The 17,636-nt window shown below is 23.5% G+C and overlaps 1 protein-coding gene across 1 annotated transcript; it reads left to right on the top strand.

The window, feature by feature from the left end:
- Positions 1 to 15,015: 15,015 nt before the first annotated feature.
- On the top strand, positions 15,016 to 16,537 carry HO173_009664 (uncharacterized protein; the record flags this gene model as incomplete). Its single annotated transcript, XM_037311553.1, has 2 exons — positions 15,016 to 15,102; positions 15,155 to 16,537. 2 exons carry the CDS (start codon positions 15,016 to 15,018, stop codon positions 16,535 to 16,537), a joined length of 1,470 nt encoding a protein of 489 aa, XP_037161500.1.
- Between the last annotated feature and the right edge of the window lie 1,099 nt (positions 16,538 to 17,636).

The following is a 17,636-nucleotide window of genomic DNA, read 5'->3' as shown; positions in this document are numbered from 1 at the left end:
TCTATTCTTCTTCTTAAAATTATAATATAAAAGAATATTCTAAATTTTAAATCTTTAAATATTATAAGAATAAAATTCTATAATTATCTTTATTTATATATTCGTCTTAACGCGTTAGATAAGCTTAATAAACTTTATATTTATTCTTCTCTTAAACTCTTCGCTACTCTTCTATTCTACTCTATCGCGATTCTTTTAAATTCTCTAAGTCTATCTTTATCTAATTAAACTTATTAACTATTTATAAATAAATTCGCTTTTTAAGTTATCTTAAATCTCTTCTTTGAGATTAAATCTATTATTACTAACTCTCTCTAATTATAAACTTATCGATTATTTCTTTATATATTATAGAGTATTAGTAATATATCTTAATAAACTTATAAATATTAAACTTATCAAAATACTTTTTATAAGCTTATTATCTTCGTTAATATAATTATTATAAATATTAATTAAGTTTTTATATAAAGTATTATTAGCTCTTTTAATCTAATTCGATATATTAAGATCTTCTTTAAGATTAAGTTTAGCTTATTTAAACTTATTTTCTTAATACTTTATATAAAGAATTATTATTAAAATATAAAATATCGCTAATAAATAATACTTCTAAGTATTATAATATCTTTTAATTATTAAGAAATATCGCTTATATGTAATAGCCTCTCGCGAAAGAATAAAGAATATTATAAGTTATTCGAGTAATTATAATATATTTAAACTTTAATTTCTTTTATTATTTTAGAATTGAAAAGATTCGCTAGATTATTAAAAGAAGCTTTATAAAGATTAGAAGTAAGATTATAATTAGAATAATAATTAGAAGACTTATTATTTCTTCTATATTACTAAAGCTAATTATATTTATTCTTATTATCTAAATTCTTAATCTCAAATTTTATCGCTTAATTAAGCGTATTTTTATTTAATTAACTTATTCGCTTAGCTCTTTATAATTAACTACTTATATTAATATTTTAATAATTTTAAAATATTCTTTTAAGCGCTTTCTAGTAGATCTTTATCTATAACTTCTTCTTAATATTAATCTTTTAATTTAATTTCTTTAACTTTATATTATTATAACTTAAATATAAAAGTGTAACTTATTTATATAGATAGTTTAAATTTAATTAAGTTCGATTATAATAGATAGCTAATTTCTCGTAAGCCGTCTTAAGAGCTTTAAGAAGTTCTTTTTTTAAAAAATTCTTTTTCTTCTTAATTTTCCGAGCTTTTTATCTATATAATTAAATAGATAATTATAAATATTAAAGATGTAGTAAATTATAATCTTCTTTTCTCTACTTATTAATTTTATAAATTTATAAAAAGATCTAATAAGCTAAATTAAATATTAAATCTATTAGAAATTAATTAAAAATTATTTAGATATCTAGACTATAATTTTTATTTATAATTATTTTTTATTATTTAATCTTAAATAGATAGTTAATCTATTCTTTAAAAAGTATATAATATTGAATATAAAGAAGTAGAGCGCGGATTAATATCTAATAAATTAAATTTTAGCGAGTCTTAATATTCTAAAAGAGCTTAAGAGAGCGTTTTTAATAATATTACTTCTTTTTAAAAGATTAATATTTATCTAATATTAAAATATTTTTATCTTAAAGTTATTTAGCTTATAATATAAAAAAGATCTCTTTACGCTAATCGCTAGTATTAATATATATAATAATTTTTTAAATTTTAATATAATTAATAATATAATAATTAGAATAATAATAAGAAATATTATATTTTTATTAGAGTTATCGATAGATTAATTATATTTATTTAAACTTAATTCTTATCTTCTTTATTACTCTAGCTTCTCTAAAATTTTTTATTTATTAAAATAATCTTAATATTATCTAGAAGTTCTTTTAAGATTAATTAAATAATATATATTATATAAAAAATATATTATAAATAATTTAAAAACTTAAATTCTTTAATATTAAGCGAGTTATTTATTATAAAAATAAAAAGATAAGTAATTAAATCGTTAAAGAGTATATTATTATTACTAGCGTTATTAGTTATAAATTTAAATATATAAAATTAAATCTTATATTCTATAAGAATTAAATTAATAATACTTATAAGTTTCTAACTAGTATATTTATCTTCGATATACTTAAAGTCTATAAAAATCTTATATTATTACTAATTAATATTAATAAAAAAGATTAGAATTATTATAAATAATTAATAATTATAAGATAATTAATAATCTAGAGCTAGAGAGACTTTAATATTATCGACTAATAAATTCTTTAATAATTCTTATCTCTAGCTCTATAGCTTTTCTTATTAATTAATTCTTTATAATAAATATTAACTTTAATTATATATTAAGAGTCGAGATAGCGTAAAAGTTATAATATCTTAGAATTATTAGCGATTATAAATAAAATATTAATATTTATAATTTAGCGATAAAATTATTTTAAAAGTCTTCGCGTATAAACTTTCGATCTTCTAATATTATAAGAGAATCTTAATATTATCTTTTCTAGAGTAAATAGTAAATTAGATATTCTATTTATCGTTTTATTTATTAATAATTTATATCGTCTAGCTTAGAAATATATCTAATTTTTATAATTATCGACTAGATTTGTTTATTATAAACTACTTAAATTAGATTTCTTAATATATCTCTTAGACTTAATATATATTATTATATCGCTTATTTTATAATCTATAAATAAGTAAATTAGAATCTTATCGTAGTAATAATAAATAATATATAACTCTTTAAAAATCGATAAGCGTATATTCGTTAAATTATATTTACTTCTAGAATTTTCTAATTTCTAAGCTCTTAATAAATAAGTTAATAATCGCTATTAAGTTTAAACTAATTCTATATAATCTATACTATCTTTATTTATTACTATATTTATTATTTTTTATTATTAATATTAAAAAGAAAGTAAGATTTATTACTATCTTTATATCGAAATATACTTATTAATATCTTATATTAAGTATCGTCGATTAAGAAAGTTAAGTTTACGCTAAATAAAGATCTAGTTAATATCTTAAAATTAAGATATTTAAAGAGAAATTAAAAGAGATATATAAATAAATAAAATATTAGAAATAAAATAAAATTAATATTTAATATATAAATTCTATCTTCTCGCTATAATAGAAACTTATATCGCTTTAATAACTTATATCGCTTTAATAATATATCGCTATATTATTTTCGATATTTTAAATTAAAGATTAATTCTTTCTAATTAATATTATAATTAGTAATTATATATTTAAAAGTATATAATAACGCTAATATAGAATTAATATTTAATTTTATTAATTTAAAACTCTAATTAGCTCTAGCTATTAACGCTTTTCTACTTAATATAATATATACTTTATTTACTTTAATATTAATACTTATTTATTATTATATTATTTTAATTATTAGAATTAAAAATTATATTTATTTAATTAATATTCTAATCGCTAGCTATATTAATAAGAGCGTATATTAATATCTTAAAACTATTAAATTTATTTTATTAGATATTAATATAGAATTAAAATCTAATTTAAACGCTTTAATAATTTAATTAACTAAACTAATTATTATCTAAATCTTCTATATATAAAAATTAAATCTTTTATCGCGCTAAGATTATTCTTTAAATATTAATATCTTTCTTATTAATATAACTCTCTCTCTATTCGAGTAATATTATAATATCTTTTACTTAAACGTTAAAATATTAAAATATTATATTCTTCGCTTTTAATTAGATAATATCGTCTTTAAGTCGATATCTTTAATCTTATAAAAATAATAATTAATTCGTTATAGGCGAAGGCGAAAAAGAAATAATATCTTCTTCTATCTTTATAATAGAAGAAGAGAAGAAAGTAAGTAAATTAATTATAAGCTATACGCGATTTAATATCTAAGAATAACGAATTAATAAAGTTATAATATTAAAATAAAGAGCTCTTCTTATAACTAATAAATATAAGATTAAATAGAAATTAATTAAATTAATAAGATTATCTTTAATAGATATATCGCGTATATAAAGAATATCGAAATATATAAAATATATATAAAATATAAGAGGGGGCGTATATATATAGCTATAAATATCTAAAGTATATTTAAAATATAGAAAGAAGCGCTTATATATAGCTCTACGATATATATTAATAAAAAAAAATTAATCTTTTTTTCTAATTAGCTTTCTAATTAATATTTAAACTTAATCTATCTTTAAATAGTATTTTATTCTAATAAGATTTTAGTTATATAATATTAGTTAGCTCGATAATAAATATTTAATATTATTCTTTTCTAATTTACTCTCTTCTTTTTTAAAAATTCTTTTTATTATTATAGTATTTATATTATAATACGCTCGTTTATTATAATACTATCTATATCTAAAGAAAATAAAATTATTTTCTCTATATTCTATAGTTAAATTAAATTAATAATATTATTTTTATAAAGTAAGTATATATCTAATAGCGCTATATCTCTTAATATAATAATTAATTATAATATTAATTATAATTTATTAATATATAGTATTATTATCTATTAAAGCTATTAACTCGATAATTATAAAAGCTTAGAAAATTCTTAATAATTTATTAACTATTAATTTAGACTTATTTAAATTATCGAAAGTAAAGTAAAGATAAGACTTCGCGAAGGTGAAGATTAGAAGATTATACGCGAAGTTTAAAAAGTATAATTATAAATAAGAAAAGTGCGTAATTATATTAATTATATATATCTAAATTAGATAGTAAATTAATTATATACGTTAATTATATTATTACTAATTAGACTTTAAAGCTTTATATATTAAAGAAAATTCGCGAATAGTAGAGATTAATGAATTTAATTATTTCTTAAATTATATTTACTTAAGTAATAAAGAAGATCTTAATTTATATAACTTTAAAATCGATTAATTCGCTTCAAATTTAATTCTCTATATTATACGTACTTTAAGAAGCTATAAAGATAAAATTAGCGAGTAATTTTAATAATATAACTTACTCTTTAATAATTATAAATAAAGAAAATTACTAACTAATATCTAGCGACTTAATTATATATATTTTATATAAAAAGAATTACTTTATAATTAAAAGATATATAGCTTTTTAGATAATTATAATAAGATATAAGCTTATAAATAATAATATAGTATTATTAAAGTCTAGACGTAGTTTTTATAAAAAGAAAATATATAATAAATAAAAGAAAAACTATTCTAAGTTAAGAATAAGATATTCTAATTATTATTCTACTTATTACGCTTAATTAATAATATTTAACTATTATACTTAATCTAATAACTTTATATATTTTATATTTATAGAATAAAACTTCTTTAAATCGATTTAAATATAGATATATATTTATAAAAATATTACTACTTTAATAAAAGAGGCTTCTTATTCTAAAATCTATATTAAATTAAAGATTATATCCCTATATTCGATAGCTTTAATTTCTATAGTTACTATTAATATCGCGATTAAATTTATATAATAATAGTACGCCTTTCTTATTAGCGAGTATTTCTATATTCGAATAGCTTTAGTTTCTATAATTATTATTAATATCGCGATTAAATTTATATAATAATAGCATACGCCTTTCTTATTAGCGAGTATTTCTATATTTGATAGCTTTAATTTCTATAGTTATTATTAATATCGCGATTAAATTTATATAATAATAATACGTCTTTCTTATTAGCGAGTATCTTCTATATTTAATAGCTTTAATTTCTTATAGTTATTATTAATATCGCGATTAAATTCGTATAGTAATAGTATATCTTTCTTATTAGCGAGTATCTCTATATTCGATAGCTTTAGTTTTTATAATTATTATTAATATCGCGATTAAATTCGTATAATAATAATATGTCTTTCTTATTAGCGGGTATCTCTATATTTGATAGCTTTAGTTTCTATAGTTACTATTAATATCGCGATTAAATTTATATAGTAATAGTACGCCTTTCTTATTAGCGAGTATTTCTATATTTAATAGCTTTAATTTCTATAATTATTATTAATATCGCGATTAAATTCGTATATAGTAATAGTACGCCTTTCTTATTAACGAGATATTTCTATATTCGATAGCTTTAATTTTAATAGTTATTATTAATATCGCGATTAAATTCGTATAGTAATAGTATATCTTTCTTATTAACGAGTATATTAATAATCGTAAATAGCTAAAATATAATAGAAAATAGTAGATAACTCTTAGTAATATTCGATTTTAAATCTATAGCTTCTTTATCTTATCTAGAAGTAAAGATATTTATATCTAGAATTTAAAATAAGTAAATTCTAATATATAGTTAATAAATATCTAGATATAAATCTTCTAGTACTTCTCGCTAAGCGTTTAACGCTTAAAAGAAGAATATTAATCTTTAATTACGCTTATATAAATCTTTTAAAAAAAGCTATATATTAATAGAAAGTCTTAATTTATATTAATTTTAATTATAAAGATAATTATAATTATAATCTTAAATATAATTAGATATATAAGTTATAAGACTTATTACTAGCTAGTAAATAAAAGATTAAATTCTATTAATTATTCTATTTAATATCTTATTTATTATAAGAATATAGAGTTATCTTTTAAAAGCGAAACTTTAAAGATAATAGTCGAATAATATAATATATATATAATATAAAATCTTACGAACTACGCGCTAAAAGGAAAGCTTTAAAATTATAAGATTAATTAAAATTTAATAGCGATAAATCTCGCGTAAAGCTTAAGCTATAGCTCGCGTTAGTAATATATAATAAAAATAATAATAGCTAGAAGAATATACTATCTAATTTCTATTAATATTTTAATATTATTAAAGTAAAGGCGATATCTATTAAAGTGACGACGATATCTATTAAAGTGATAGCGATATCTATTAAAGTAGCGGCGATATCTAATAAACGCTTTACTATAACGCTTTTAAATAGATTATTACCTCGCGTAATCTAAAATAATATTAGCTTTTTTAAGAAGCTATTAATAATAAATTAAATATATATAAATTAAGCTCTTTACGCGGTCTATCTATATATTAACTTAAAGTTATTAATAAATAAAAAATAAATATATAACTTAACGTCTATATTATACTTTAAATATTATTATAATAATATTAGATTATTTAAATAGAAGTCTAAGATATAAAGAAGATAGTCTTATAAGAAGAAGAGTTAATATAAAAAAAAAAGTCTTAGAGAGAAGAAAAAGCTTAGATATCTATCGCGTATACTAAATATTTAGATTATTTTAAATTATCTAGCTTATTTTAAGTATTAATAGATAATACGCTTTCTCTTTAATTTTAAAGATTTAAGTTTAAGCGAATTATATTTATTAAGCGCTATTATCTAATATAATCTTATCTACTTTTATAATATTTATAATTATTATTATAGCTCGTATAGATTAAAAGATAAGATATCTAAAAGAGCGAATTAATAAATAATTATCTTTATCTAACTTAATTAAAATAAAACTATTATAACTTATTAAAATTTTCGCGTATTTCGTTTTTATTTTCTTTTCTTTATATAAATAATTATTCTTTTAATTTAAAAACTATAATTAAAATAGTATATAATATATATTCTCTATATTTCTAACTTCGATACTTACTAGAATTAATACACTTTTTAATAAAATAAGTATTAATTAAAATTAAGTATAGCTTAGTATTTATAGATATTCATATAAACTCTTTAATTTCTTTATATATATCTATTAACTTATCTTTTTATAGCGATTAAAGTAGAAGATATTAAGTCTAATAATTTATTATAATAAATATTAAATACTAATAATAATAATGAATATTAAAGAGTCTTAATATAGGTTAATTAGACGATAATTAGATCTTTAGCTAAAATAAAAAGCGAAGAATAAGCTTAATAAAAATAAAAATATTAAGAGATCGCGATAGCGAATAAATATATTTATATTTAAGAAGAAACTAATTAAGAAAGTAAAGAAAGTTAATATATTAGCTATTAATTACGCTATAGTCTATAATAAGCGTAAAGCTAGATATATTAATATATCGCAATTAAAATAAAAGTAAGCTTTTAAGAAAATTAGATAAAATATAATAGATAAGCGATAAATAGCTTCTAATTCTAGTTATTATTCTAGTAAACTTATATTTTAATAGTATTATATAAAAAAAATACGCGAGCGTAATTTAGAGAAAGTCTAGAGTTTCGCTTATCGCGCGAATTATTATATATATAAATAAAGATAAAAGCTCGAATTAGAAGAAAATAAATAATATCGAAGCTAAATAAGATATAAGTATTAAGAATAATTCTACTATACGCGCTAATAATTAAGTAGACTTTATCTTTTAAGCTATTCGAAAGCGCGATATAGAATTTAATAATAAGCTCTATTATTATAGCTTAAATATAATAGTATTAACGCGTTAGCTAATAAGTATTAAGCTATTATAAAAATCTTAAAATATTAAACACAATTACATTTAAAAGATAAAATTATAAATCTTTATTAATATATAATTAATCTAATATATAGTAATAAAAAGTTTACTATAAAAGCTACGCTATCTAAGTTAAACTTTAATCTTAGTTATTACTCTTACTATTATATAAGTAATATAAAGCTATCTCTTATTTAAGTATATCTAATTCTTAATTCTAATTATTATTATAGATATCGTTAATTTATTCTAGAATTATTAAATATACTTTTATATACTTTCTATATCTTATCTTTTTTTTATTAGATAGCGATTAAACTCTAAATTAAAATAAATACTTAGAAGAGAAAAGTTTATAAGTACTTAATTATATAATTTTATTTCTTTTATACTTTTTATAATTACTTAGATAATTAATAATATATAATTATATCTTATAGTTATATATATAATAATTAATTAATAAATTAACTAAATTATATAAAGATAAATTCGCTTTTATCTTTAATTTAAACGACTTAGCTAAGATAATTATAAGATTTAGATTCTTTTTCTATAATATAACTCGCTTTTTATATATTATATAAAGATAAATATTTATTTAAATAGAAATTATTAGAGCTAATTATAAAGCGTAATAATAAAAGACTTACTCTTAAACTAACGAACTAGAAAGACTTCTATTATCTTATATAATACTTTAAAAATAAATCTTTAAATATGATAGCGCTTTAATAGATTTTAATTAAGTATAATCTAACGAACTAGATACTAAAAGAGAAGCTTTAAAATTATAAGATTAGTTAATTTTTAATAATAATAAATCTCGCGTAAAGCTCGAGCTATAGCTCGCGTTAGTTATATATAATAAGTAATAATAATAACTAGAAAAATATATTATCTAATTTCTATTAACGCCTTAATATTATTAAAGTAAAGACGATATCTATTAAAGTAGAGATAATATCTATTAAAGTGACGGCGGTAGCGATTAAAGCGATAATAATATCTAATAAAAACTTTACTTTAACGCTATATCTAGTACTCTAGAATAGTATTAACTTTTTTAAAAAGCTATTAATAATAGATTAAGCGTATATAAGTTAAGCTCTTTACGCGAGTCTATCTATATATTAACTTAAAGTTATTAAAAGATAAAGAATAAATATATAACTTAATAACTACGTTATACTTTTAATATAATTATAATAATATTAAATTACTTAAATAGAAGTTTAATATATAAAGAAGATAGTCTAATAATAAGAAGAGTTAATATAAAAAGAAAGTTTTAGAGAAAAAGAAGAGGGGAAGAAAAGCTTAGATATCTATCGCGTATATTAAATTTTTAGATTACTTTATATTATCTAGCTTAAATTAGATATTAATAAAGCGCTTTCTCTTTAATTTTAAAGATTTAAGCTTTAAGCGAATTACGCTTATTAAGCGCTATTATCTAATATAATCTTAGCTACTTCTATAATAATTATAATTATTATTATAGCTTATATAGATTAAAAGATAAAAGATTTAAAAGAGCGAGCTAGTAAGTAATTATTTTTATCTAATTTAGCTAATATTAAACTACTATAACTTATTAAAATTTTCGTATATTTTATTCTTACTTTCTTATTTTTAAGTCTTACTATCTTTATAGAAATAATTATTCTTTAAATTAAACTCTATAATAATATACTTATAATAACGCGTAATATATATTCTCTTTATTTCTAATATCGATACTTACTAGAATTAACGCACTTTTTAATAAAACGAGCTTTAATTAAAATTAAGAATAGCTTAATATTTGTAGATATTCGTATAAGCCCTTTAATTCTTTTATATATATTTACTAATTTATCTTTTTATAGTAATTAAAGTAGAAGAGATTAAGTTTAATAATTTATTATAATAAATATTAAATACTAATAATAATAGCGATATTAAAGAGTTTTAATATAAGTTAATTAGACGATAATTAGACTCTTAATTAAAATAAAAAACGGAAGAATAAACTTAGTTAAAATAAAAATATTAAGAGATCGCGATAGCGAATAAATATATTTATATTTAAGAAGAAGCTAATTAAAAAAATAAAGAAAGTTAATATCTTAGCTATTAACTACGCTATAATTATTAAAAAGTATAAAATTAAATATATTAATATATCGTTATTATAATAGAAGTAAGCTTTTAAGTAAATTAGATAAGATATAATAGATAAATAATAAGTAATTTCTAGTTCTAGTTATTATTCTAGTAAACTTATATTTTAATAATATTATATAAAAAAAATACGCGAGCGTAATTACGAAGAAGTCTAAAGTTTTACTTATTACGCGAACTATCGTATATATAAATAAAGATAAAAGCTCGAATTAAGAGGAAATAAATAATATCGAAGCTAAATAAGATATAAGTATTAAGAATAATTTTATTATACGCGCTAATAATTAAATAGATTTTATCTTTTAAGCTACTTAAGAGTGTAATATAGAATTTAATAATAAGCGCTATTATAGTTTAGATATAATAATATTAACGCGCTAGCTAATAAATATCGAGCTATTATAAAAATCTTAAAATATTAAATATAATTACGCCTAAAAGATAAAATTATAAATCTTTATTTATATATAATTAATCTAATATATAGTAATAAAAAGTTTACTACAAAAGCTACGCTATCTAAATTAATATTTTAATCTTAATTATTATTATCGCTATTATACGAGTAATATAAAGCTATCTCTTATTTAAGTATATCTAATTCTTAATTCTAATTATTATTATAGATATTATTAATTTATTCTAGAATTATTAAATATACTTTTATATACTTTCTATATTTAATCTTTTTTTTATATATCGCGAGAAGATAGCTTAAAGAAATATAGCTTATTATATTAAGCTACGATACTTTTAAGAGAATACTAAGAAATATATTAACTTTTCTAAATTAGCGATTTAATAAAAAGGCTATAATTATAATATATATAATTTTATATTAGATAGCGATATCGAAAATACGTAATAGATATATAAAATTATCGTCGACGACTTTAATTACGAAGTGTCGGCGGATTTCGCGCGACTAATATTAGAGAAAGATAAGCTTTTCTTATTACTAGTAGATATAGCTCGCTTTCTTTTATATATATAGAGTAATAAAATATAATTATATTTAATTCTATATCTTATTAATTTAGCGTAGTTATTAATTAGAATAATAATTAGAATAGCTACTTCTAAATATAGAAATCTTAATTAAAATATCTTATATATATATTATATTATAATATAATCTTATAGATATATTATATCGTAGTATATATCGCTAAGATTTCATATTATATTAGATATGAAATTCTATAAATCTTAATAACTTATATTATATTAGAGTATAATTTTTTTTTTTTTTTTTTTTTTTTTTTTTTTTAATAAAAAATTTTTTTTTTTTTTTTTTTTTTTTTTTTTTTTTTTTTTTTTAATTAATTATATTAATAAATTTATTTTTTTTTTTTTTTTTTTTTTTTTTTAAAAAATTTTTTTTTAAATTATATTTATAAATTTTTTTTAAAATTTTTTTATTTTTTTTTTTTTAATTTTTTTTAAAAAAAATAATTTATTTTTTTTATAATATATTTTTATATATTTTTTTTAATTTTAAAAAAAAAACCCTTTTATATATTATCTAATCTCCGAGTAATATATATAATATAACTCTTTCTTTAAGTTATACGACTAGAGTTTTTATAAAAATAACATTTTTATAGTAATTATAGTATTCGATAAAATAGATCGTTATTATTAATTTAGTCTCATCGAAATATTCTAGAAAGATCTCTCGAATATACTTAGATTAAGATCGATTAATAACGATATATTATTCCCTTAATATCCTTATAAGCCGTTTAATATTTATTCTTTATTCGTTTATTAAAGAGATAGCTAAGTCTATAGATAGTAGGCTAATTAAATTCTTCTCGATAAATTAGATAAAATTATTATATATATTTAATATACGAGTTATATAATTAGCTCGTTATTATATACTTAATAGAGAATAGATACTTCTAGATAATAGTTACTATACGACGAGATATATATTCGAGTTATCGATATCTATTTCGAACGCGTCGATGATAATAAGAAATCGAATTCTAAAGATTAATATCTCAAATTCGGTAGCTATAATTTTTAGTTCCTCTTTATTTATTTCGCTATTATAAGCCTAAAAGAGTCTTTTCGTCTCTTTTACTATTTAATCTATATTTATATATTATTAAATTAACTAATTAATAATCTTATAGTTAAGATAAATAGTATCGACGTAAATAATAATCTTATTAGATATATAAATCGATCTTTATATTAAGAAATAAAGATTTTTAAAAGAATTCTTCGATTTTTATAAGGTCTTAATACTAAGTGTAATATTCTTATAATTAATAGAAGTCTTTATAATCTCGATAAGTTTATCGTCTTCGAAATTAACTAGATATCGATAGATATCTAATAACTAATTATCTAATATCGTCGAGATTTCGAACTAAGATATATTTAAAGTTAATACTTTTATACTATAAAGCTTACTATATTTAGAATAAAAGTTATCGCCTTATTAATAAATTATATATATCTCGTTAATAGTAATAAAGCTAAATCGCGAGATAAAATCGATATTCTTTATTATAATAATTTTGAATATATTATTATTTATAAAGATTTTAGAGCTAATAAGCACGTATATATAAAATCCTTTAGCGATATTATATAGATTATTTTTATTATTACTCTTATCGTTTAGAATAAAAGCTCTAATATTAAATAGTATATTAATCTTTCTTTATTAATCTAGCTATAATATATTAAATAGATAAACGATTATCGCTACGCCGTTTAATTTTAATAGAGAAAGAGAGTAAAAGATAAGACTCTTTCTAAAGCCCGTTCTTGCTATTAAAATAACGTCTTTACCGTTAAATAAATAGTAGATTACTTATATCTATTTTAATTTAAGTCTATTTTTAACCTCGCTTAGATTTATATATTATTATTAACTTTATAACTCGATTAAAATATAATATTACTAGATATTCATATTATCTAGATATTCTAAAATATCGACGATCTTATAGCTAGTCGCTATCGTCGTATTAGAAGTAAAATATTAAATATTAAATTTAAAAGTAGTATAAGAGAAGATATTAATATTATTAATAGTATATAAGATACTATTAAAATCACAGTAACCACTTTACTTCTTCGTACTTTCGCGATATCTAGAATATCGCCTTAATAAGAGCGAGGAAGAGTCTAACCCGTTACTCGTTTTTTGAAATTTTATAAAATTGTTAAAGTAATATCCGCTTTACTTTCGTATAGAGAAATTAAATATATAAATTTTTAAATTTCTTTCGATCTAAATTATTAAAAGTTTTTAGACTTTATTATTATATAGAGAAAGAATATTACTATAAGTTATAAAGAGATTAATATCTATAATTCGAAGATATCTCGCTATTATCGCTATAAAGAAAGTTAAATATCTAAATATTCTTAATATATTCTATATCTATATAAGCTCGTTCTAGACGCGCTAATCGTATTAATATTATTTAAGATATATATACTATAATTCCTCTAACTCTTAAGTAAAGCGTATTTAAGTTAATATATATTTCTATAGAGAAAGTATCTTAAATATCTAACTTTCTAATTAAAAGTAATATAACGAATTTATCTTAGAGATTTCTTAATTTAATTCGTAATATAATCTTCTAATAATACTAAAGATAATATACTATCGTCTAAGATTTTCTTAATAGAGATTAATTAATTAAAGATAAGTGCTATAAGCGTTAGCGGAGATTATTTTTTTTTTTTTTTTTTTAAAAATAAAATTTTTTTTTTTTTTTATATATTTTTTTTAAATATTTATTTTTTTTTTTTTTTATTCTTTTCTCCCTTGGTTTTTTATTTTAAAATTTAAAAAAAATTTTATAAAAATTTTTTAAAAATTTTTTTTTTTTTTTTTTTTTTTTTTTTTTTTTTTTTTTTTTTTAAATTAAAATTTATTTTTTTTTTTTTTTTTTTTTTTTTTTTTTTTTTGGGGGGGGGGGTTTTTTTTTTTATTTTTTTTTTTTTTTTTGCCCCGGGAGGGGGGGGGGGGGGGGGGGTGGGCTTGGGTACCCCGGCTAGCCGTGAGTCTGAATTACTGAGACTATTTTCGACTGTCATTTGTGAGGCGAGGTTGGGCTGTTACTCTTGTAAATGTGGTCAACATGGGCTCTGCCTAGGATCTACGGCAAAGATTGGTCTCTACAAGATGGACATCCGAAGTGTAAGAAGACTCACTGTGTTGGATGGTGGTGGCAGCTTTCCTACTTAATCGTATGGGACCATACCTCGTTAATTCACTTTCCGTCCGACATTATTCTTTTCGGAAAGGAGAACAAATCCCTATCTTTCTTCTGATTCAATTAATATGGCGGGAATCCAATCAACAAGTGCTTTTGCAGCGGAGGAGGACGACTCGGATTGGGATTACGAGTACCATGAGACGGAGACAGAGGTTAGCGAATCTTGCCCCCAGCGCCGTTCTTATAGCTGACGGCGGCCGCCAGAGCTTCTATGTAACCCTAGACATCTCCTCAGCTGCGGACTACAACAAACTTCGCACCAGAAAGAGAAAGCCAGAAACGTCGCCGCCAAAGTCTCCTCAGCCAGCTACGTCGATCGCACCTACAACTCCCGTAGCCCAAGACAATGCAGGCCGGTCAGAACCACCCGAAATTCCAATACCAGAGACACCAGCGCCTATGGATATCGATCCAACCCTGGGCCAGCTCAAAGAATATCCATCGCATTTCGAGCCCAAAGACCGCATCCAAATCCTCGATTTCCACACCCAAAATCCTCTTATCTCATACCAAAATCAGATGTACTCCTGCGATTGGACATCAACCCTCGGTACAGATATCCTACTTACTGCTCCCACGCCCGACTCCTCTCATCCCGTTCTTCGAGAAAAGCCAAATGTGTCCGTTCTGGCAACGTCAAGCATCAAGCTCATGGGCAGACCAGCGCAAATAGCTAGTCGCCATGGTGCTGAACAGGGTGGTCAATCATCGACGCCAGCACCTGAGAGTTCAATCGCCTCAGCCAACACTGCTAGCTCAGAAAAGGCTGCGCCGGTTAAGATCTCCCTCGGCCCAACACCCAGCCGCGCTCGACAAACCCAAGCCAACTTCCTCGAACGCCTCATTGCCATCAAAGCCAGGAAAGGCGAAAAAGACAGCGTAACGATCCACGCCCAGCAAGTGAACCAAGGAACCGGGTGGCGGAGTCAGCGAAAAGCCAGCGAGGCTATTGGAGATGGAGAAGATGAGATTACACCAACGCAAAGTCAAAGAGGGAGGGACACGGGCGGAAGACCAAGGGGTAGCAAGCGGACTAGAGGGCCACGGACAGCGAAAGGGGGTTTATTCAGGGACTATCGGCCGCAATTGTGGGATACGCCGGGAGCAGATATCAGAGCTGGTCCCTCGTCAACGCCAGACAGCTGGGATCAATTAGAGGGTGGAGCAAGCGATGGTTTCCAGACGGCAGCATCCAGGATTGCCAATGCGTCTCCGTTACCCGCTGATCAACCAGCGCAAGCGGCGAACAGAAGCACCAGGTCGCTCTCTGCGTCTGCTAGCGCTAATGCTTCCCCCATACCTTCATTTCGGCCAGTACAATCAATACATGGCGATCCTAGCTCTTCCTATGCATTGGCCGCTCCGAGCCCTTCTCTAGCGCTGGCATTGGGGCTACAACCAGCGGGGTTGATGGAAAAGAGCGTTATACCTGCTTCCGGAGTACCAGATACCGAACCCTTGCAGCAGAAGCAGGCGCAGGATGTGATTGCAGAACAGGGCACACCGGCGCCGGAAACGGCAACTGCTCCTTTGGAAGGTTCTGGCATGGCAGCAGCCGACGATGTCGAGATGGAGGATGTACGCTAGAACCAAGTCTGCCCTTCTACATAATACCATTTCATCATTGAAAGGAGACTTTCACATTTATCTGATAATCAATGTAACACACCTACTGCATTCAAGGCCCAGGATCCCATGATGTCAGATTTCCCTTTCAAGAAACCTCAACTGGATTCGTCTAAAGAACTTTTTGTCCATACGTTATATTTGCAGTGGGTTTACAGTCTCGACGATCCTACCAGCTCGCCAGGCGGGCAGGTCAAGGTAGGCCCAGTAGAGACCATGAGTTTTGGAACGGCGATCTATTTATTTCTATCTGAACCAGTTTACTGCTTTACTCTGATACACTATCAAGTGCTACTCAAGGGGTGTGTTGTGAGACCCTCATAGATCAGACCAACTAGCTTGGCTGCAAAGCGAAGGTATGTCCTGCGCACGAGTTGGCGTTCCGTGATCATTAGGCTGCGGGAGTTCTGTAGAAGGCATGGTGGCTCGGCCAAAGGTGGAGACATTGCCTCCGTCAAGTGCTGAGAGATCTAGGACAGCGATTCCATGATACGGCATGTGGGACACAGGGATAGTACTAAACCAATTTGACAAACCAGACTCAATGGGCTACCGAAACATATAGTCCAGAGATTCAGACCAAGCTATCTACATATTGCTGCAATATAAAAGTCAGAACACTACCGCGTTTCCCCATGACCACCCAGTATACTCTGAGGCGACTGTAGGATGACCGAAGAGGGCGATTGCAGGAGGAAGTCTTGATCGGAAGGGAAGGGCGGAGGTAAGAGAGAAGGAGGGACGCGGGTTAAGACGAGGACGAGGAGCGGAGGTAGACGGCGAGGTTACGGTAGGTGGAAGGGAGGAGGTTCGGCGGCAGGAGTGTATAGCAAACTTATGTTGAGGTGATCTGGGTCTATGGAAGGGTTCGTCTCGATGGTACAGGATACGGAAGCTCCGCCGTCGGATCGAGAGGTAGAATCGAGCTGCTAACCATTAAGCCTTCTTAATCTACCCAAACTCCGGCATACTTTGCTTTTGAGTTAAAAGACAGAGGGGTCCACGCAAAAGGAGATGAGAGCCCAATACTTGACCTATGTATAGACCCCATGCCTACGCT

This window comes from Letharia columbiana (genome assembly GCF_014066305.1).
Source record: "Letharia columbiana isolate WasteWater2 chromosome Unknown Sc0000042_s0, whole genome shotgun sequence".
Taxonomy (NCBI): Eukaryota; Fungi; Ascomycota; class Lecanoromycetes; order Lecanorales; family Parmeliaceae; genus Letharia; species Letharia columbiana.
This window is presented reverse-complemented; position numbering and strand designations above follow the sequence as displayed.